The following is a 23188-nucleotide window of genomic DNA, read 5'->3' on the forward strand; positions in this document are numbered from 1 at the left end:
CAATTAAAAATTCTGTCACTAAGAGTAAAAAAGTTTTAAAGGTTTTCACCATTTTTGCTTCATAGAAATTTGATAGCCATATGAGGCATGCAGATCCTGAAATCTTTTTGCCAGTGACAGCTAGAAAGTAACATTGCAAATTGTAAATAAACATTGCAAACTGAGTTTCTGTAATAGCCATGACTTCTAAAAGATCTGAGTATTTCTAACATTTTAAATAGTGCAGTGAAAAATAGGACAGCCATAATCCAATTTTATCTAAGTCTGCTACAAGGAAATTATCAATGTAGTGATTACTCCTCTTAGTGATAGACTTGTGGTTAAATAATACTAACTCTCACAAGAACTAGACAGATTCAGCGTGACTTGCATGAGATAGTGGAGTAGAACTGCATCTCCATTTCAGAGAGAGTACTTATCACTGAGGAGAAAAAGGTCATCATAACCATCCAAGGTGGCTATAATTTTTTGTGGGCTCCACTTTGCGCAAGAACGTGGAGGAATCACCTTCAGGTGGAATAGGCAAATCAATGGCTTCAGGACAGAAGAAACCCTGCTCTCAAAAAAAAAGTTTGGGCATCTAGGAAACTCAGACAGAAACTGAATGTGCTTGTGTGTATATTTGAGGGGCTCCAGGACTTAGGTATTACATGAAGTAAGCAATAGGGTTGATGACCAAAATTCTGGACCTGGATCTTGAGGATGGAAAACAAATGTGATTCTACACTCCTTACGTTTTTTGTAATCCCTGTATTGGTAAGGACAGCTCAAAGGAAATTACTGTATATATGCTTATTGAGAAAAAGGCTGCAACAGTAAGTGATGGAAACAATGGGGTGGAGGGGGGAAACAGCTGTATCAGTCTACTGCAATTCATGATACTGAACTTGGGAGTAATGTTCATTGAAAATTTAAGCATATTTGATACAAAAGTGTATAAAAAAATCTTATCTGTAAGGTAAAAGGTAGGACAAATCAGGATAGTAAAAACCTCCAACAGTCCACATATTATAATGTATTATAAATATGTATTATGTTGATCATTTTGGCTGGACCCTGGATCTAGGTATAAATAATGATCTCTTAGGTCAGAAAGAACCCGTTTCACTAGTGTAAATAAACATTGTCTGCTGTAGGTCTCGAAGCCTTTGGCCTAGATTGGTATTAAGAAATTATTTGACCATATCAGCCCAATGTAGTGTTGCTGCAAATAAATTATCAGATAAGTTCCTTTGGTTCCTGTTAGGAAATCCTCACATCTACTTTTATTTCATATATAGGGGAATCTTTTGAAGTGTAAGTTTAACCACAGGAAATGCAATCACTTTAAAGAATGCTTGCAATCTTTTTATTTTGAAAGCTTCCTTTATATTATTTGTAGGCTAGAATTCTGTAAGTGTGCTGAATTTTTTTTTATTTTTTAGCAGTAGTATTCAGAAGTACCTTTAGGTTCAGCATAGTTAGAAAAGTAGGTTCCTCTAGTTATTATAAAAAGTCAGTTTTGAGGGATGTCTTGCCATTTAGCATCACTATGTAGGAAATGAGTAGTAAGAATGTCTGAAAATGAAATCTTTGAAATCCCAGTCAATCTTAACTGCTTACTGCCCTATTGAAGGTACCTTCACAATGAGCATTGAAAACCTAATTATCAGGGATTACTGGCTAAATCACTTCATTAGCACTTACCAAAACAGTTCTACAGAATAGTTTATAATAAAGAGTGTTTGTACTTGTGTAGCATACCTAGCCTACAAAATTGATATTTAATGTCTGATTTTATAACCAGGCATGAGAATTGGTTCCTGGATCTGGGTAAATTATTTTCTTAGTTTCCTGAGCAATTAATTGGAGGTGTACAATTACTCTTGGTTTCTGTTTTTGTTTTCAAGATTGTTACTACTTCTCTGAAAAAAAAGTCTTGTGCATCCCATTCTCCTCACAGTGCAGTATCACATAACTACTAATTTAAACATGGGGGGAAAACAAATTCAGGCAGAATATATAGAACTAAAACTGACTTGTTTCTGATGAGAGTGTCTTTAAAGTAGATTGATTATGCCTGATCCAGAATTTCTAACCTCGACTGTTAAAGTGGCCCTGGTGTCTCCTGTGTCTGTATCAAGACCAAGGGTAACTGAAATTGGATGGCAAAAGAACTCTTCAGTCTCACAGGAAATACTTATCCAAAGCTTTGAAAGAGGAGAAAATAGTCACTTATTTACCCCTTTTCTGAAAATATGCAGAGGAGACAATAAGGACATGTAATCTTACTGAAGACAGTCCAGCTTTAGCTGTGTTAAGCCTAGAGCTTTATAGATCTAAAGAATTGTTAGTAAATACAATTCAGTAGAAACTGCTTAATAGTTTGTGAAGCAGATTCTGATGTGTTGCTTGCATCAGTAGGTAAGTGGATTTGATGACCCTTGCATATTTCTAGTCTCTTTCCTAACTAAATTATTCTCTTTTGCTACAGCCCAGAAGATGGTGAAATTCATCCTGAAATCTGTAGGCTGTACATCCAGTTGCAGTGTTGCTTAGAAATGTACACAACAGAAATGCTGAAGTCCATATGTCTGCTAGGATCACTGCAGTTTCATCGGAAAGGTATTGAATTGCACAAATATTCAGATGCTGATTTTGAAAAAAACCCAATATTTTACAGCAATCTGGGTACTCATGAAAGACAAAGCACTGTTTTGGCTGGGGTAGAGTTAATTTTATCAACAGTAGCTAGCAAGGGGCTATGTTTTGGATTTGTGCTGGAAACAGGGTTGATAGCACAGGGGTGTTTTAGCTATTGCTGAACAGTGCTTGCTGTCAAGGCCTTTTCTGCCCCTCACTCAAACCCACCAGTGAGAAGGCTGGGGGTGCACAAGGTGTTGGGAGGGGACACAGCTGGGACAGCTGACCCCCACTGACCCAAGGGATATCCCAGATCATATGGCATTGTGCTCAACATATGAAGAGGGGGGAAGATGAAGAAGTGGGAGGACATTCAAAGGATGGCATTTGTCTTCCCAAGTCATCCTTACACATAGTGTAGCCCTTCTTTCCTGGGGATGACTGAACACCTGCCTGCCAATAAGAAGTGGTGAATGAATTCCTTATTTTGTTTTGGTTGCATGCACAGCAGAGTCTTCTGAGATATTAAACTGTCTGTATCTGAACCTACAAGTTCTCTCACTTTTACCCTTTCAGTAGACTCCCTATCCCACTAGGGGTGAGCAGTTGAGCAGCTCTGTGGGGCTTCGTTGCCAGCCAATGTTAAACCACAACAAGCACCAAACTATAAAATGAACTATACCTATATATAGGTTTTCAGCTACTAAAAAAAGGGCTCTTTTTCTCTTTATCATTATTCTTGCAGAAGCGTGTCTTATCAGGCATGTATCACTAATGTCCTTGCGGTTTAGAAGTCTGATTTTTTTTTTTTAAAAAAGAGTAGTCCCTGAAGTTTTAGCTGTCATTAGTCAGACCAGTGGGCAAGCTTAGTAATTTTATTAGAGGTATTTGCTGGGTATAATATTTGAGGTCAATGATAGAGCTGTATGGCATGGTTTTAGTACTAAACTGATTCCTTACTATCTCTGTTTATTTATCCAGCAATGCTATTTTATAGTTGTCTGAGTTTTGGCCAGGACAAGGTTAATTTTTTTGCAATAGTTGGGAGGCATCAGGACCTTAATGTTATTCAGTACCACCTCATGTCACTGCCAGGGGTAGGGGAAAGGGACTCTCAGGCTTATGCGGAGGAGAGCATGGCTTCTGCTCAAAAAACGTGGCAGGGAGCAGGGAGTCATTCACTTCACTTGTCTTGGGGTTGGTGGTGAGCATTTTTGCATGTGAATCACCCTCTCTTTTTCATACTTTTCTTAATAGTATTGTTACTGTTCCCATCCATTTTCTTATCTCATTGCTGTTTCCAGTAAGTTGTTCTTATTTCAGTCTGTGAACTTCACTTTTTGTGCCTTGGTTTCTCAACTCCATTCCACCTCATCAGGGAGGGGAAAGAGAAGGGGAAGAGAGAGAGAGAGAGCGGTGTGTGATTTGGCAGTCTCAGTGGGGTCACTGAACCACAACAATAACAGAAGACTGATAAGTGTCATTAAAAAACTGCCCACTTTTATAGAAGTAGTTAGTAGATTTGGAACTGAAATCTACCTCGCAGAGTATTTTTGCACACAGAGGAGATGTCCTCACTTCAGTGAAAATGCATCTCTAATGATTTCATATTTGATTAGCCTCCTGAAAGGAAGATGTAGAAATGCTGATAATTTACTGGATAGTTTACTTAGTAACCTCATTGATCAGTGATGGCACATGCTGATTAGGACTGTATCTGTGCTGATTGTAACTACTCTTTCCCTAGATAATATCTCAGCAGAATATACTAGGTAAAGACAAGACAAAACTCTGTTATGAACTGTGATAAAGGCCTTGTAATGAACCTTGTGAATTTCCTGTCACACCGAAAGGTCCTGTAATGTATTTTTTTTACATTGAGCCAGGGATATTTGGTATTTTTGTTATGGAAGTAAGAATGAGAGGTTTATAACTGCTTAACTGAGCTTCTCAGTTATTTATTTCAAGTCAAAATAAATCTATAGAACAAGAAGAGAGAGTTAACAGCTATTGTATAACAAGATGCCAGTAGCTTTCACAATGAATCATCATTTTTTAGGACAGATTTTACTACATTTCTTAGCACTGGTTACAGTTGTCAAACCATCTTCTGTAACTGCTGAAAGAAAATATCTTGAAGTGACTTGAGTAATCCCAACATGTCTTGTCTCTCCCTTTTGCTTCTGGACAGAATCTACATTAATAACTTAAACTAAACAACAAACTGTTAGAAGTCTAAAGTTGGATGAGTTGCAATTTAGTTCCTATCTGGCAGTACTTTTGATATACACTAGTTCCTCACTAGTTCCTGTGATATTGCTAGTATATAACTTTTTTACTTTTTCACCAGTTTTTCATCATCTGAATGACCATATTAAAAAAATAAATTCTTGTGTATTAAGAGTACTACCCCTATAGTCTTTGTTTAATCCATAAATGTGTATGTCTGATGTTCTTGCTGTATCTTGAAGAGCATTTCTGAAGATAATATTTTCTATTGGGATGTAATATTTTCTAGTCCTCTTACCTGTTGGACAAGTTGTTTGTTAGGTTTTTAAGTCTCCGATAAGATTTCACTAATTTATGTTCTTACTCAGGAGCCAGCAGAGGATCAAGTAGAATGACATGCAGACTGTTCTTGGCAACCTGTAGCTTATATATAATAATTATGGGTATTGGTACCTTAATCAAAATTCATCAAACAAATTATAGAACTGATAAAGCTAAGGCAGTGGGCTGATGCTCTTTTCCCAAGAGAAGCTCAGCCAGTGCTCCCTACTAGGAAACAGATGCTCTTAATGAAACACAACACAACAATTTGAGGGCTGAGCTCTGTCTTTTCATCTGTTACAGCACAGATCTTCTCATCTCTCCTTATCTTTCTTTACTACTGAACAGATATTCCTTTATTTACTGTATAGTGTATATCAAGCTTCCTGTACAGAAATTTCTTGCATATTTACAATGCAAGATTAACTTACTGCTGTCATAGAACCTTTACTAGAAAAATCAGATATTCTGTTATTTCTTTGAAATTTAATTGTCACAGTGGGGCCAAAAGACATTAATATTTGCAGCTGTGTTATACAGTAAGTAAACTGAGGTAAGTGCTCTTTAAGAATTATTTTTTTAAAAATACGTACGCCACAAAAGCCCAGTTTTGAAAATATACTATCATTCAACAGTTCAACATTCAGAAAGTTTACAAGGGGCACAAGGAGTCATGCCCAAATATCCTTAATTCAAGATTTTTGTAGTTACTAAGGTTTTGGTTACCTGATCATATATTTTGTTACTCCTTTCCACAATCCCAAGAGTCCTGGCTAACTAATACACGTATTCTACTTGAACACACATCTTTCTTTTATCCTAATTGTTTAGTATAATACATTGTATTTATTGCACACGATTCTCTTCTAAAGGCAGAATCTTTCTATTCCTCAGACCTTGCTCAGTAACTCACACACTAATAGGTGTATCTTCAGAACTGCATAAATAGCAATTTCTCCCCATTGTAAAGAGACATTAAGCTAAAAAATGCTAATTTAGAATCTGAGAATTAGAATTTAATGGAAAGTAAGATACTCTGAAGAAACTTAGGTACCTCTCTGAAGCATTTACAAAATTCAGTTGTCATTCATTTAAATGTTGTATGTGTACCTATTGACAATTTTAATTAAATAAACAAATTCTACTGTAGCTATTGAAAATTGTTGGCCTACTTTCTGTCCACGGAAGCTGCTGGATGTGATTATCATTTTTCAAAATTAACATGGAGGTTGTCAAGGTTGCACATTGAGAAAATCAAGGACTGCCTCAGAGTTCGTAAGTGCACTTCAGCATACATTGTGTACACAGCCACAAATACTTTGGGGTCAAAGGTTTTCATTGCATTTTTAATATGCAAGCATAACAGATAAAAAATCTTTACTACTTCATATATCCACAACAGTAATTCCTTTCATTGTTAGGAACTGTAAAACATTATTATAATAATGGAATAATGTGTCATTGTGGAAGTGCACACTACCAAAGTTTAATGTCTGTACATGTTTACATAGAAAACAGGAATTTCTTAGGATCATCTACAGATCTAGTTGACTTGTCGGGTTATATAATTGCTTATATCAGAAAATATTTTTTAAACCCTAGATTGTATATTGCGATATTGTATATTGTATATTAGCTAGCTGTGCAGCATTTGAGCACTTCAATATTGAAGAGAGCAAGCCCATATAACAAATCAAAGGCAAGATGGGACAATTAAAATGAACTGGAGGTGTTTTCCAGAGTTCAAAACATGCTGTAAAAATAAAGCTACATTGTCAAAGAAGTACAAGGTGAAACTGGTAGCTGTTTATTCTGAGTTTTAAAAGAATAAGTCTCTGCTCATATATAGTTACAGGAATATATTATTCTTATGGTCCAGAACCTGTTCAACCTGCTATATTGTGTGTATTCTTTAAGAATAAGTCAGTGAGACAGTCTCCAAGTTCCAAAGGTCCCAAGTGTAATTCAAGAATTAAGTACATCAGACTATTAACTATATTGTCAAATACTTTTTTTACCTCCTACACAATTCTTTCCTATTCCCCTTTTAGGTTCTCCTGTTCATGTACTTAAGCTGTGATTTATAGCTTGCACATTTTTCCTTAGTTGCTAAGTTAGAAACCTGATGCAAATGCTGCCTTCATTTTGAGAGAGGGATTCTTTCAACTTTGTTAAATGCAGATATTCCCTTCAAAGATCTTTTTAGTTCCTCTGCAGTGAAATCCAACTAGCTCCAAGGGACATATAATAAGGGGGTTTTTTCTTTTAATTTTTTTCATTCATCACAGTTTCTGTGCAAATTAGGTGATGACTAAGAGTTGGTGGATAGGGTAGCATGACAGAGGTCACCACAGAAGCAGTAAGAGGCACAACAAGTAAGACACATAAAACACTGTGGTCACAGGTTATATATGAAACCTTGCTGAACTGATAATTTTCTGCTCTTCTATTTACCCTCACTCAAGTTTGATCCTCAGCATTATTTAATTGAATTAATTTCATTTCATACCAAAGTATTTTCTGCTTCTTAAAGTGAAGGGGAAAAAAAAGAGATTAACTACTGGTAAGAAGAGGAAGAATACATCATTGCAACTGAAATTATTGAAAAATCTTTCCACTGACTAAGTTGAAAGTCAAATTTACGGTTTACATCCATTCATAAGTGTGTATTATAAAAGATATCCTTACCTACTACAGGAGGGATGAGAAGATTAAAGAGCTTTTGTTTCTCTGTAGGCTGTGACATGTGGTAGGAATGTTAAACATGAGTCATACATTATTCAAGAAAAGCCTTTATTATTAGCTGACTATTTAATTGTTTTCAAGTGACTGAGTTTATGATCTGAAATTCAAGAAAGACTTCATGAATTGCTCACAATACAACAGAATTACTGGTAAAGAGCTATTCTCAGTGGAAAAGAGATCTGTGCAGTTCATTCTGCTAAATCTGCAAAAGCTTGCCTCTGTGTTAACAAAAAGAACATTTCAGTCTCAGTGCTTCTGTTCTCAAATTGTGAAAAAGAATCTTTACTATTATTTCATCTAGTGCTTTCATCTGGTGTTATTGTTTCTTTTGAAACACCTTTCACATCCCTGAAGGATGCATCTATAGACAGGGTTGTTCTTGAGAGTATGTTGCCAAAGGTCAGGTCAGAGTTCCACCATTGCACTTCAAAATAATGGGACAATTCATTAATATCCAGTTTCAGCCTTGTGATATTGGTGGCAAATTAGATGCTTTACATGAAACCTCTTTTATGAAAAAGCAAAAAGTGAGATATTGGTAACTTTATGTTTTGTTATGGGCTTACTGTAATGGGAAAAAATAACAAATAATGAAGCTTATATGAATGAACACTGAAAACTGTACAATAAGAACTACCTTAAAATAACAGTAGAAGCTTCAGTTAAGAACAAGAAAATTTTAAGTTATACCTACAGGGTGATACAGAGAAAAACATGTAATCTGGGAAGTAGGCTTAGTCTGCTGTTCCACAAGCAACTGAGTCAGCATTCAGCATTGTAGCTTGTAACCAACAGGAAGGTCTTGATCCCTTCCTCTCTGTCTCCCCTCCCTTACAGTGCCTTCACTTCACTTCCACTATTTCTGGCCATATGATCTTCCTCTGGCACTTGCTCTTGAACATGTAAGGTTCTTGACTGATCTGACTTAAACCACTTCATCAGAAAACTTCACATTTTATTTTTCATTTGGGTAATCTTCTACCATTTGATGGGCTAAAGTGGATCACAGAAGGACTTGGCAAAGCCCAAGTTAGCAGGGGATGCCAAAGTAAGCAGCAAAGAAAGGACACAGAATATTGTTCTTTTATGGAGGGTAAACTTATTATATCAGGTCATGCACCCTCTTAGATTCAGTTAGATAATTTAGTTGGAAGGAAAGCTGGGAAAAGGGCTTCCTACTGGCTTTAAAGACTAATGAAAACATGAAGCAAGTGTCTTCTGCAGCATAAGTAACATCTCGTTTGACATCTCAGGCAAGTAGCTAAGAACAACTTTTTTTTTTTTTTTTTTTTAGCAAAGGAATAATTTACCTGAATACAACAGTTTAGAGAACTTACCCAAAAAAATTATTTTAAAATCCAGGAATTTTTAGATTTTAAAAAAGAAGGTTACATGCCTGATAGCAGGAATACTTGTGATGTGGAAGAGCAGTATAGCATGGTATGCAGCCTTGGTCTCTAGTGTCCCAGGAAAATGCGCTATGTCAGCACTGCTCTACTAGCTGGTCTTGTTCTTCATGTTCTTTGCTAAGCCTTTCAGGAATTACTTAGGTGTGTCCTGATGTAAAAATTTTTCAAATTACAAAAATTGTGAAATGAAAGACATTTCCTACTCAACGTTACGTACTAGTGGTTTAAACATTGACATTTTTTCCTCTAGTTTTAGAAAGTTTTATTTGTTACTTTCTGAGATTGTTTACTCCATTCCTGAGAGAACTCAGGGGAAAAAAATTGACTTCTTAATAACTTGTCTGGGATGCACTGCAATGTGAATTTTTTCCTTTAAATGTACTTGATGCCAGAACTGTACTTGCCACTACAGAAGGGGAACACTATCAGACAGTCCAGAAGAGATTTGCAAGGATACCAGAATATTCCACCAATGCTTAACTCTCTTGCATACTCTGCTATCACAATTCATACCCTTTGTCCCATCGTCTCCCTGACAAAAGCCCTGGAAGATCTGTCATGAAGCCCCCATTCAATTTCAACACTGAATTTCATTTTCATACAATGAGCATGAATTAGGTAAGCATCAGCATGGAAACTCAGAATACAATGCATTTGAGCTGTGAATGGTGGCAGCTGTGTAGTCATTTTAAATGACAAAGTACAAAATTTCACATTTTTGTCTTTTGTTTTCCCTCAGTATTGCTGTAGTACTAGGAGACATGGATTGCAGTGTTCTTTAGTGTCAAAGTTTCTGAAGTTGTTTCCAGAATGTGTGTTGTAGTTTCCTTACTTTTACTTTGTTCTGTTTTGTCCTCTGGCTCTTAGTTTGTGTTGCATGTGAGCCACTGGAGTTTAACTGAACCCCTTGAAATCGGTAAGAGTAACATATGGCAGCATTCTGGTGTGGTCTGTTCTCTTTCTGAACGGTTCTTGCATTCAGTACTCTTTCTCTCCATTTTTATTGTGCAAAATCAACCTCAAGGCATCAATGATATAATCTGAGTATCCATTTTAATCAATTAATAATGGGGATATATGTTTATTTAAATATTTTAAAGGAAAAGAACCTTGTGGCCCACCCAAGATTCTAGATATTAAAGTGGAAGAGAGTTCTGAAGTACCTATTTTAGAAGACATGTCATCACCAACAGATGTTCAACAGCATCTATGGCAGGTTTCCACAGATATTGAAAACACTGAAAGGTATGTGTGGCACTTTATTCCTGAACAAAATAAAATTCCATCTAGGGTTTATTTAGTCTTTTTTAATTTGACAGCCAGTGTTGCTACTATAAAAAGTATAAGTAAATCAAATAACCTCTTAACATTTCTGTTACATTTAACATAATTCAGAGCAACTTCTAAAAGAAAGGCTAAGACGAGTGACATGCTTTATTAGGCTAATTGCCAGAAGGTAACTGTCAAAAAAAGAGGGCAAAATTATATTGCTGGTGGGCCAGGCTCTCTAAAAGAAGCAGCTTTTGCCTCATCTTGAGTGGTTTCTGATTTTGTACTTGAAATCTGCTGGACTCCTGTTCTGCATTCCTAATTCAAAAGCACTGAATCTAGTTCATTTCTGCCCATAATGTTGAGTGCAAAAGCTTTAGGAGGGGAGAGGAACATAATCCGTAGGTTACCCTCTTAACTATGCAGTTGAAAAACAAAAATGAGACCCTTTAGTAGAGAGTAACCTTGATGGCCAACATTTCTTTGCAAAAATTCCTATTTCGAGGGCTTTGCATATTAATCTGATGCTGAGATTTGAATGGTTATCATGCTTATTTACGTAAAACAAAGTTCTTTTCTACTGAGAACATAACTTGGAGAATAGAACTGAGCAATTTTTTACTAGTCACATGGCTTCATTTCTAAGAACTATTTTATATGTATATGAATGAAGCAAGACCACATTGGTTTTAAATCCTGAAAGCATTAAGACATTACAAGCTTGCACACAAAATTGCTGGTCTGCTGTCTACCAGTAAAACAAGAACCTTTTTGAAATTTCTGGCCACATTCAAAACATATCCTTATGTAGTTGCTTTGGAGATAATATTTTGTTATAATATTTTCCATCATCTGCCTTTCAGAAAAATTAATGCCAGAGTCCTCCTAAGATAGGTGGGAGTGACAGCCTTGTTTTTTAAATTGTCATTTAATGTGCAGGGGACTGAAGTATCATGGATTAGCTACATGTATTATAATTTTCTTCTAAACAGTGAAACACGTTCATGGCATAAGCTACAAAATGCTGACAAGGAGTACAAAGTTGACATTAGTACTAGCTTGTGATAATTTTATGGAATATTGTGTATTTTGTCACTGGGATCACATCATGCCCACCAAGTCATTTAATAACTCAAGTGTCAGAATAGATCATAAATTTGAATCAGAAGCAACTAGTTTAGTATCAGGGTAGTGTGAAAGTGCTCCCTTATTAAATCTATTGCCCTTTCTTTTGGTATACATCTTCTGATATATGTTTGGAACCCGAATGCTTGCCCAACTGATTGTTGTATTTCATCATCATGGCTAGGCTTCGCGAACGAAGATTTAGGAAGGCTCTATCCACGTTTGTTATAAGATTGTTGTATTTATTGCTCCATTATTTCAGCATATAAAGCTATACTGTGAGCCACTCCCCATTCAGTCTTCAACTGCCGTTCTATTGTCTCTCTTTTAACTGTTGTATCCACAGAGATATGAGAGAAATGAAAAACCTTTTAAGCAAACTCAGGGAGACTATGCCTTTACCACTGAAAAATCAAGGTAGGTTTTGAATTTTCTTCATGTAAGGAAAATTACGATAATTAAAGGTTTTGACTTCCGTTAAATACAAAAAATCTAGGAGTTTTTCATAGAAATAACAAGAAGAAAAATCTAGGCAAAGTCTCTTCCCTACTGATTCATTGGAGCCCAAATTTAGTATGTGGTCTTTGGCCTCTCGAGTTTCACATGCGTATTCCGGAATTTTATAGAAACAGCATCTATACATAAAATAATAGACATTTCCTGGTGACATGAAGGCAGAAGCACAACTAATTCCCCGTGTAAGGAGTTCTTCTTTTTCAAAGGTAATGAAGATCTAAAGGGATCCTACTGAGTGATGGCATTTGCCTCACCCCTGCAAGGCTTGTAGATTCTGTGACATGCCACTGACTCTATGCAGAAAAGCTACTTGCTTTGAGATTGTTAACAGTTGCTTTTCCCAGTAGCCAGCTGTAAGGATCTCCAGCCTATGCATGTATTTAGCGATGGGCCTTCATGTTGTTGTCCAGCAGTGTTAAATACTTCACATCTGCAGGAACTCTCTTTGTTCGTGAGAATGACATTAAAAAGATAATGGTTTCCCTTTTTGATTTCTTCTTGATAAATGGGTATTTCTTAAAGTCCATGTAGTTTTGCACAGTGGCAGACAGTGACGTATGCCTAATGCGTCCCAGATCTTGTCCCAAGTAACTAAACAGTCTTGCATTCATCGTAATACAGTAATAGATGAATATGAAATAATTGGGTTCATTATACAAATAGGAGTTCACGGCAGGATGGCTTGATGGAAAACCATGTGAAAGGAAAAAGGCAATTGCTTATGATACATGATAGGTATTTACCACTGTAGAGACTGGAAAAGTGACAAAAAGTCTATGCCTATCCTAGAAGAAAGGAGTGTGCTGGAAATAAGGAAGGAAAAGACAAATTGAGGGGATGTAAAGCATAGAGAACCTGAGTTCAGAACAGAGATAAAGGCACACAGAATTCTCTGCTGCCTGGTGTCCAGGCTGCCCCTCAACACTGATCAGAATATCACTGACCACCTGTGCAGCAGGATAGGAAACATCCTAGAGTTTAAAAGCTCTGAGTCATGCCCCAGAATCAGGTAATCCTAAATGGTGTTTTTGCAGCTCTCACAGTCTCCAACTGTGATGATAGTTTACAGATGACCTCTGAGAATGGATGCCTCAGGAATGGACAGTCATACTCATTATTCATACAGTACTTAAAATTTTTGAAATAATCCAAGACCTGTAATTAATGAAAGCTAGATAACAGTACAAGTAAATAGAAAAAAACAACATTATAGATAATTAATATGGTCTGGACTGCAATTTTGATATTTATGTGAATCACAACTATTGATTATGAGATGAATGAATGCCATTGAATGTGTTGATCTTTGCAAATGACCAATCCTGCTCTCAGTAAATGAGTATTTTTCTGTTGGTTTCGGTGACAGCCAGAATGGAGTTAAGATGGCAAGCTCACAAAAGTTTTGCGTAATGTTACTGACTGCTCACAGACCAGGTTTTTATGTATGAAATTCTCTGAAGTGACAGCAGGAAAATTACTGTTGTAGTTTGTAAGACTGAGTCACAATATTAAATGATCTCTTAGCTATGTTCTTGTAGTGAAGTATTCGTGTTACAGTAGTGTCTATACTCTACAATCAATCCACATCACTGATGTAACCAGTATAGGAATATGATGAGGCATAGATCTTAGCCTGAAACCACGCTTGAAGATGGCTCAAATTCAAAGTGAACTCTAAATTTGTGAGGTGGCTCACTGACACTGTGTGAGTTAATGTATAGGCACTAATACATACATTTTGTATTAATTTAGAAGGAATTAATATAAAAGGTAGAAAGCTAACAAGTGGTAACTGTCCCAGGCAAATGTTTTTGTATCTCGATGTGCCAAGAAGTTCCTGTGTTCCAGTTTTAAATGGAAATTCTCTCAGATATGCACAAATGGCCACTCAATAGTGGAGATTTTTATGTTTAAATTAAGCCAGAATTTTACTTTAGGATTGACATTTCCAAACTTGCATGTCTGCAAGATCTCAAGCTACTTATACATTATTAATCCATGCAGGAATATTGTGCCTCAGGTATCCCAGCGGTGGAGGTGTGATTTCATTTAGGTTTCATCACTGAACTGGTGTTCTTCTTGCCAAAATGTCTGTTGTATTATTATTATGGAGATCCCGTTAATTAGCATTGTAAGACTTAAATACAAATATTGGATTATTATTATTTGCTCTATGCCTTGAACTATGGGACCTATTACATCATGGAAAGGGTTCTCAAGGATTGGAATAGGCTGCCTATAGAGGTGGTGAAGTCACCATCCCTAGAGGTGAAATGACTGTGCGTGGCACTTAGGGCTAATTGACAAGGTGGTGATTGATCAAAGGTTGGGCTCGATCTCAGAGGACTTTTCCAACCTAAATGATTCTGTGATTCTGAGATATGTAGGTGCTGCTAGGACACATAAATGATATAATCTCTTTTGTGCATTTACATGCTTGTGTTATAATGTGGGATTTTTCATCACAGATGATAGCAGCCTCCTAAACTTGACTCCATATCCATTGGTAAGAAGACGGAAGCGAAGATTCTTTGGATTGTGTTGTCTTGTCTCAAGTTAGAAGATGAAGCACAGAAGCACCAAGAAGATCATGACTTTAATTAAACCACTGTTATTTGACCACTGAAAAGATGAACATTGCTCCTCTTGATTATAAAGTACATTTTCTACACTACACTATTCATTTTGCTCTTCTGCTCCCTCCTCATCTTCAAATAAGGGATTTCACAGTGTAAAATTATGGTGATCAAAAAACAGCTGTGGAATAGATCTAGCATATTTAAAGCTTTTTAAAGTATGTTTTGCATGCTTACTTTTAATTACTCAAAGAAGACACATGAATTATGGTTCATAGATAATTTTTAGAGGTTTTTTTAATTGTTTGAATTGCTGCTAAAAGTTTGTGCATAGTACAGTATTCTTAGTATCATAATGAAATATTTGGTCATACTCTTAACAGTCTTTAAGCATAGAAAACTATTTAACAGCAAAAGTATTAAAGTTCTAAAACATTCAAACCATATTGTAACAGAATTTGTCAAAATCTCCAGTTGCTTTTTGTGCTCACATTTATATTTAGTCTTCCAATATATCTCAATTTAAAAGCTTCATAGAAAAGTATCTTAATTTATGATACACAAATCATAAATGAAAATAGGACTGTAAATACAGAGAAATCATAATAACTGCATACTGTACAATGCATAGAAGCAACAGATTTCCTTTTAAGTCAATAGTATATCTACAAGCATTTGGAAAAAATAAATAATTTATTAAAAGGAGGTATTAAAATAAACAATGTAAAACACAACACCAACCCATTTTGTTTCCAATAGAATTCAAAGCATGGTGTCTGCATATCACTAAGTCTAAAACTTATAAGGCATGCCAGAATCATCTGAGACTGTAAGATATTAAACAATTTACATTGTTAATAAAGTTTTTTATTTAATTAAATATTGTTTTGTTTCTAGTTGTATTGCTGGACTATGTTTTGCTAATTTTGCTGTCAGAGTACTACACAAAGTTTTGATAATATTTCCATTTCAAGAAGTATGTTTAGAAAGATAAAAAATATGGAGCATATATAAATACTAAAATGACAGCTAGTAGAAGCAGTAGATATGAATAGGTAGACTCAATGTACTGATATTTCAAGATGATAGGCAAGACACCAGAAATAAACTTGTGCTAGACTGCAACACTATGAAACCCATAGCAATCTGTCAATGCTGTGCACGTCAGCATACCCTTGTAGGCAATAATAGTGACTCATAGCCCTTTATTCCACCATGACCCAGCATGTCAAAAGAACCAAAACAAAGGTTTAGTGCTGGTAAGGAGGTTGTTGTGTCCTTGCCACAGGAAACACCCATACAGTTAAATTCACTGTCAGTTTTTTGGTAGGATATTAGTACACCCCCTAAGGCAGTTTGTTAGGGATAGCTGTTCACTGAACTGTATCTGGCAACTAAAAAGTTTGCTGTGACCCATTTTTCTACCAAGTTTTTCTCCTGCTGTTTGCTGAGAAAGGGTGGAAAAGCCCACACTGTCAGAAATATTAACATACTCTTTATACCAAAGACCAAAAATTCAGATCTAATTACCAGGAACAGAAGGCAGGAGTTTTTCTTCCAGAAGAGCCACACCACATTCATGTAACTGAGCTTCCAGCATTTCTCTGGAAGGATATTCTTCTTGTCAGTCAGATAAAGCAGAGTCTTTTAGTTTTTTCCAGGTTGGACTGGTCTGTTCACCTTTCACTCTCCCAGAGAGAAAATACATTTTTGAATAATCAGGCCAAGAAATAAATATTTTAAATGCAATGAGGACAAATAAATTTAAAATGCCCTTATGGAACTTGTGAGTTTCCAAAATTAATTCCATCTGAATTTAGCATGGCTAAATTCTTTAAATAGCACAGAAACAGGTAACTGCAATGTGTTTGAAGATTTCAGGTCCTGAACTATTCTTAAGCATACATATTCTTAAGCACCTAAACTGGGGAGATCCCTACGCACTCATGAAACTGTGTGCTTGTGAGAACAAATGCATTTTTAAGAAGAATGGAATTAAAATCCATAGCACAGTATTTTTTCAAAGTTAATTCTTTAAAGTCTTCTCCACATTTCTCATTAACGTTGTCCTCGTTAATCAGAGCTGTTTTCTGTAATAGGCAGCACTGACATGTTTTCATTAGGAGTCTCAAACCAAGATATGCTCCATGACTCCATCCCCACAGGTACGCTAGGTTTTGCAACTGTTAAAACTTTGGAAAAACAACTCCTGATGTCTAATGGATATTAAAAATATTGTCTAGGAATACAATCAGTAGTTACAATTAACCAATTAACTTTTGTTCATAAGTGAAAAAGACATTAATGCCAAAAAAAAAGGGGTATGAATGCAAGACTGAATATGCAGCGATACCATGAGAGGAAGGGAGAAAGAAAGTTTTACACAAGACTTAGAAGTCTTGCAATATTGGTACACAGAGAGAAATACCCATAGGTGGTCAGCGTGATACCTTTTTTCAACAATTAATTTGAAAGGAAGATGGGCAGAGTAAGCAGTAACGTGTCTAGCTGAGTACCTGCTCACACATCATCACACAGAATTTAACATAACAAATTAGGTGACAGCTTATATCTCTGTATTTTAACCATGCCTGTTGGAATGGAATATACATAAATTAGACAAATGTATAAACATTTTAATTCATTTTACAAATCTTGACATCAGTCATATCACAATGAGTTGCACAACTTGAGCAGATTCTGTGATGGATAGACTTGCATTGCACTGTATTGAAGTGTACAGTAATATGTGCATCCTAGTACCTTTTGTTATTCTGGAAAATTCAGCAGTGTCTTTTCTTCTTGAATTAAAGACTATTAAAATTTCAGTCTTTACTCATTTTGAAGCCTTTCTATACTTCTAAGCAATTTAGCAGCTCATCTCAAGCCTTTCGTCTTTATTATACCTTCTACTAATCCTAATGGACACATGCTGTAATTCCCAAGCTTTATGGCCACTTCAGGAACACTGGTGATCAAGGGTGAATGGAATGTCCTCAGTTACCTTTTAACAGATAGTGGCGAACCAAGGCCTGGTAAGTATCTGAATTGAAGAGGTGTTAAGGGATAAGTTGCTTTAGTTAGGAATGCAGAGCACCAAAATTCAAAAGGCAACAAACTCTTTTTAAGCCGCAGAACGGTAAAAGAAAGTTAATGATATTACTACAATTTAGTTTAATGGAACATGGCAATGTGGGATCAAAGTTTAAAAGCTCCCAGAATAAAATGATATGCAAATCACTTAAGAGATGATTTACAACCATTCTTTTATTTGTTTATTTTCCAAGTATTACCAAAAAAAAAAAAGACAACTTCACATTGGTGACCTCCTGAATGCATGGAAACAAGCAATTTAGGGAGAATACAGAGGAAAGCAGTAATTGCTTTCTAAAGGTTTGAACAGTTTAGTTGAAAATGTTATAGGTTAAAGGCACCATAATTCTTTTGCAGGGTAGGAAACAAGAAGCAAAAATTCCCATACCTACCAAATATGACAAGTTCCACTAAGTCTTTCTTTACTAAAACCCTGTGCAGCTCCAGGTTTTCAGATATTTCATGTCATAAAAAATACCAGTCTAAGAAGTCAAATATATATGTTCAATGTAAAGTCTAAATTTTTCACAGTAGAAGCAAAACACAAGCATACAGAAGTAGAGAGCAAATACATATTGCAGGCTGCATGCTAACCCAATATGAAAAATTAGCATGCAAAATCTGCATCTTAACTTATACAATACATAGAAGATTGTCCCTGTGACCTGTTAACTGTTCATCCCATAGCAGGCTTATTTTGGATGAGATACAATATAGAGCCATTCATTTTTCAATATAAGGTAAGCAGATGAGTATAAATTAAAGGACTTTGACAAGTTTGAAGAGCTGTTTAGACTGTGGCAATGGACTACTATAAGAGATGTTTACTACATAGCCTAAAATTTATTGTCTTTGAAGCAGGTATAGGGACTCCACAGACATCAAGACAGAAAATCAGTGGGAATACAGTAAACTAGACAAAAATATAAAGATATGAGAAATATAATAGAAAACACAACAAGCTTAATGGAACATTTTTGAGAGCACTGTGGTGGGTTGACCTTGGCTGCCCACCAGATGCCCACCAAAGCTGATATATCAACTTTGCCCTCCTTAACTGGACAAGGGGAGAAAAGGATGATGAAAGGCTCGTGGGTTGAGGACACTGAGATCGCTCAACAATTTGGTTATCATCATGGGCAAAACCAAGTTGACTCAGGAAAATTAAGTTATTGCCAATTAACAGTGGAGTAGGATAAGAAGAAATAAGAACAGACCTAAACCCACCTTTCCTTCACCCCTCCCTTTTCCCCAGGCTCAACTTCACTCCTGGTTTCTCTAGCTTTTTCCCCCAAGCTGCACAGGGGGATGGAGAATGGAGGTTGTGGTCAGTTCATCAGGCATTCATTGTCTGTGCCATCCCTTCCTCCTCACACTCCTTCCCTGCTCCAACATGGGATCTTCCCGTGGGACACAGTCCTCCATGAAATTCTCTTACACGAGTCTTTCCCACAGCCTGCAGTTCTTCATGAACTGTCCAGCTTGGGCTCCTCTCTCCATGGGGCCACAAGTTCTACCAGGAGCCTGCTCCAGCACCATCTTTTCACGGGGTCACAGCATCCTTTGGGCACATCCACCTGCTCTAACACAGGATCCTCCATGATCTGCAGGCGGACCTCTACTCCACTGTGGACCTCCGTGGACCGTAGGGGGGCAGCTGCCTCACCATGGGACACCTTCTCCCCCTCCTTCTTCATTGACCTTGCTGTCTGCAATTTGTTACTCTTACATATTCTCAGTCCTCTCTCCTTGATGCCGTTGTACAGCAGCCTTCACTCTTTCTTAAATATATTATCCCAGAGGTCCTACCACCATCACTGATGGTCAAGATGGAGCGTCCATCTTGGAGCCAGCTGGAACTGGTGTTGTCCAACACAGGGGTAACTTCTGGCATCTTCTCACAGAATCCATCCCTGTAACGCCCCTGCTACCAAAACCCTTCCAAGTACACCTAATATAAGCACCCACATCATGCTTTTTTAGACCCCAGGTCTAATGCATCAATATGCAAACAAGAAAAATTAAACTTGCAATAAGGCACCAGCTTCTTTACACACGAACAAGTATCATGAATGTAAAAGGGTGAAGGTCTTGAATTTTCAGAATTAAAAGTTTTGGTCTGTGACACCTCAATTTGCCTAAGACCCACTAAATTTTATTTTAGATCTGGTCTAGACATCTGAGAATGGACCAAATGGTTTATGTTCGATTTGGGACTCCTAGTCACTACTAAATTAGATATAATTTGCAAAGCAATGGCCAGAGTGACATCCCCTCTAAGCGGCGCTCAGCTGATTATCCAAATCCCAGTCAAAGCTGATCAAGATATTTTAAAAAAAAACCTCCAGAAGATAGCCTCTTAACCCATACTGAGCTTACTTGGGAAACGTGGCTGCAAAAGATTTGAGTTCTTTGACTAGTCCCAAGTAGAAGTATAATATCAGTCTTTCCTGGTCATGACAGACTGTGAAGCAGCACATTGAATTTTACTAAGTATTTGATTAACTGACTAGGAGAGACAGTTTAACTGTCTATTAATATTGCAGTAAGTACTGGATGCCAGAGTATGCTGCTGATGTATGATTTCATTACAAACAGAATACCACCCAAATGAATATCTCAGTATAGCTAAATTAAAAACAAAACAAAAAAGAGCAACATAATTTTACTCTCTTAGTCCTAAAGCTTCCCATCTGAATAGGATTATTCAAATTGGCATCACTCAATATTTTTCCAGTATTCCTGTGAAACACAAATGCTTCTGCCTTATAGAGATGGAAAGAGGGACTATCTAAAGGTTGCAGCTAGGTGTTTGTAGCACCTCACCATTTAATATGCCCTCTCAATCCAAGTGACTGTTTTTGAGTCCCGAAAACCTCTGAAGATAGAAACTCTTCAGCTTTCCTGAACAACCTGCCCTAGTGCTGTACTACTTTCCTAGTGAAGAAATGTCAAATATAACAGATTTCTAAGATCGTGTCATTTATCAAGAGCAAAATCTAATGTTAAGTCTGCAATAGTATTTTTCCATCAGTGTTTGCACAAAAAAAATACCAAAAAACAGATGAATTCTCTTCTTTCAGTGCAAATGGATGGTGATATCTAGCCACAGCACAAAAAAACTCACCCAAACCGTCGTTGTTAATACCTGATACTATAATCCTTATTGCTGGTTTCCCATCTTTCATTTCTGTATTACAATTTAAGCATTTCTGTGATTGTGACTTAACCTTCATACAACTTCCAACAAAAGACAAAAGTATTGGAGAATTAAGGGATATTTCTGTTGCTACCAACTAATAGTTTTTTGGTAATTGCTGAGGAAGGCAATTCCCTGCTGATTTCCTGCAGATGAAATATTTTAACACCTTCTATTAAAAAACCTGCAGAAGTCATCTCTACCGAAGATTTTTACAGAATTTTGGTTCCTGGTGGAAGAGGAATTGTGACATTTGATGGAAATGCTGGTTGATGTGGCAAAGAGTAGTCATCTACCATTTGAGTATTTCTGTTCCAAAACCCCAGGATTTTCTATAAGGATTTTCTGTTCTAGCACTCTTTTCTTCTAATCAAAACTTAGAAAATCTCCATTGGAAAACAGAGAAAACATAAGACCCAACTTCTATCCCATTTCCATCCCAGAAATAACTGCACAATGATGCATTAAATACCGATTGGTCTTTTGTCAGTGTAAAGGTGAGATTCCTTATTATGTAAGAGGTATCCTACCCATTGTCCAGCTTCATGAACAAGAAGCAACAGAAGCTAATGAAAGATGTATTTCTGCTCACTTAGTCCCGAGTTACTTCAGTGAGGAGATTTGTAGCATTATTTTGGGAAGTAGTTCTAGAATCCTGAAGGCACTGACTGACAGGCAGCAAAACTTACCCTTTACCAGCAGAACCTTCCTTTTCTGCTTCAAAAAAACTGAGCTTGGCTAAATGCAAGTGAGCAGGAGATATCTTCTATGGATCATGGTGTGGCAAGAGTTCTAACACTGACTTTAAATTGTTCCACAGCTGTTCCTAGCATATGCATAATCTGCTGTTCAGATCTAGCCTCGTATTGCCAGTCTTAGACATTTTCCATTTTCCTGTCTGAACTTGTCTGGCTTTGAGCTATCAGTCTTCTCCTCAGTAGCACTTTGAGTCTTCACCTTATTTTGTATCATCTGTAAATTTTCTTGGTGTGATATTTATATTTTCTCCCTTTTTTTTAAATGTACTTAAGTACCAGTGGTAATGCAAATTCTGATGTCCAAGAGAGCATGTTTTTATTTGTAACCTGTTGCTGTCTCATGCAAGCATATCTTTGAGCCATTACATGTACTAAGCTCTTTCTTTCAGAAGTTTTATTTCTTGCTCTTTTAAGACTGCAGTTCTTTGATGTAAAGAAAGTTTCTGCCAATTTCCAGCCTAAATCTTCTCCTGGACAACTAGTACCATATACAATGTGTTTCTTAAAGCTCAACTTTAATCTTTGTTGAGATTCTCTGATGGTCAAAATTCTGCAAGGATATTTTACAAACTATTACACTAGGTTAAAGCCTCATGAATACTTATATACAATACAGATAAATAAGGAGCAATCATTCTTGTTCATAGTATACTTTCTCAGTAGAACAAATATTTAGCTTACACAGAAAACTGTAAATAAGTCACATCTTAAGTACTATGCTGACATTTAAATTAACTCCTCTAAATAGCCTGTTTCAGATGTCTTTATTGCTTATAGAAGATAGCTGACAGGGAATGGCACTTCTTGTTTGTACTGGCATCACCCTCATACTGTAAGAGCTTTGGTGCTTGCTGAGTAGCTGACATACAATCAACATCTTGGGCCTGTACAACAGCAGCAGTTACATCAGGGTTTACCCTTGAAAGTGCAATTCATGCAAACTGAAGCTAATAAGAATTGACAGGAATGAAGAAATAGCTAAAGTTTTAATATTAGAAATCTTGTTTTGAGATATATATGTGTGTGTGTGTGCGCACGCGCTGGTCTATGTGTCAAAGATGAAATGGCCATAATTGTGAAAGAACAAAACCCAAGCAGAAAGGACTTAGAAAAACTAATGGTTTTTGTTTGCTTCTGTTTGTTTTCAGCTTGCTTACAGTGATCCTGCCAAAAGAACATGTACATGTATTTCACAGTCTAAGACTAGATCAATTTTTGAAGATAATTTTGAAGGCTCAATCTTTTTTAGCTCCTCATTGCCCACTCCTCCCTTCTCAGGACCTGTTTCATATTTGCACTTACTGATTAATGGATGAAAGCAGAAAG

The 23188-nt window shown here is 36.6% G+C and overlaps 1 protein-coding gene across 2 annotated transcripts in view; it reads left to right on the forward strand.

Annotated features, from left to right (window-relative positions):
• The window catches only part of LOC113993828 (regulator of G protein signaling 7 binding protein), a 40133-nt gene extending 22493 nt beyond the window's left edge, over positions 1 to 17640 (forward strand). The window contains exons 3-6 of one of the 2 annotated variants that reach the window (XM_027732339.2): positions 2474 to 2604; positions 10427 to 10571; positions 12067 to 12137; positions 14705 to 17640. In XM_027732339.2, the coding sequence (XP_027588140.1) occupies positions 2474 to 2604; positions 10427 to 10571; positions 12067 to 12137; positions 14705 to 14796 (439 nt within the window). In that variant the 3' untranslated portion in view covers positions 14797 to 17640. Of the gene's footprint in view, positions 1 to 2473; positions 2605 to 10426; positions 10572 to 12066; positions 12142 to 14704 lie in introns of those variants that run through there. The other variant, XM_039384394.1, reaches the window with a different exon arrangement.
• Positions 17641 to 23188: the final 5548 nt, after the last annotated feature.

Source organism: Pipra filicauda, unplaced genomic scaffold (assembly GCF_003945595.2).
Source record: "Pipra filicauda isolate LSUMZ 115617 unplaced genomic scaffold, ASM394559v2 scaffold34_size3990699_pilon, whole genome shotgun sequence".
Classification (NCBI taxonomy): domain Eukaryota; kingdom Metazoa; phylum Chordata; class Aves; order Passeriformes; family Pipridae; genus Pipra; species Pipra filicauda.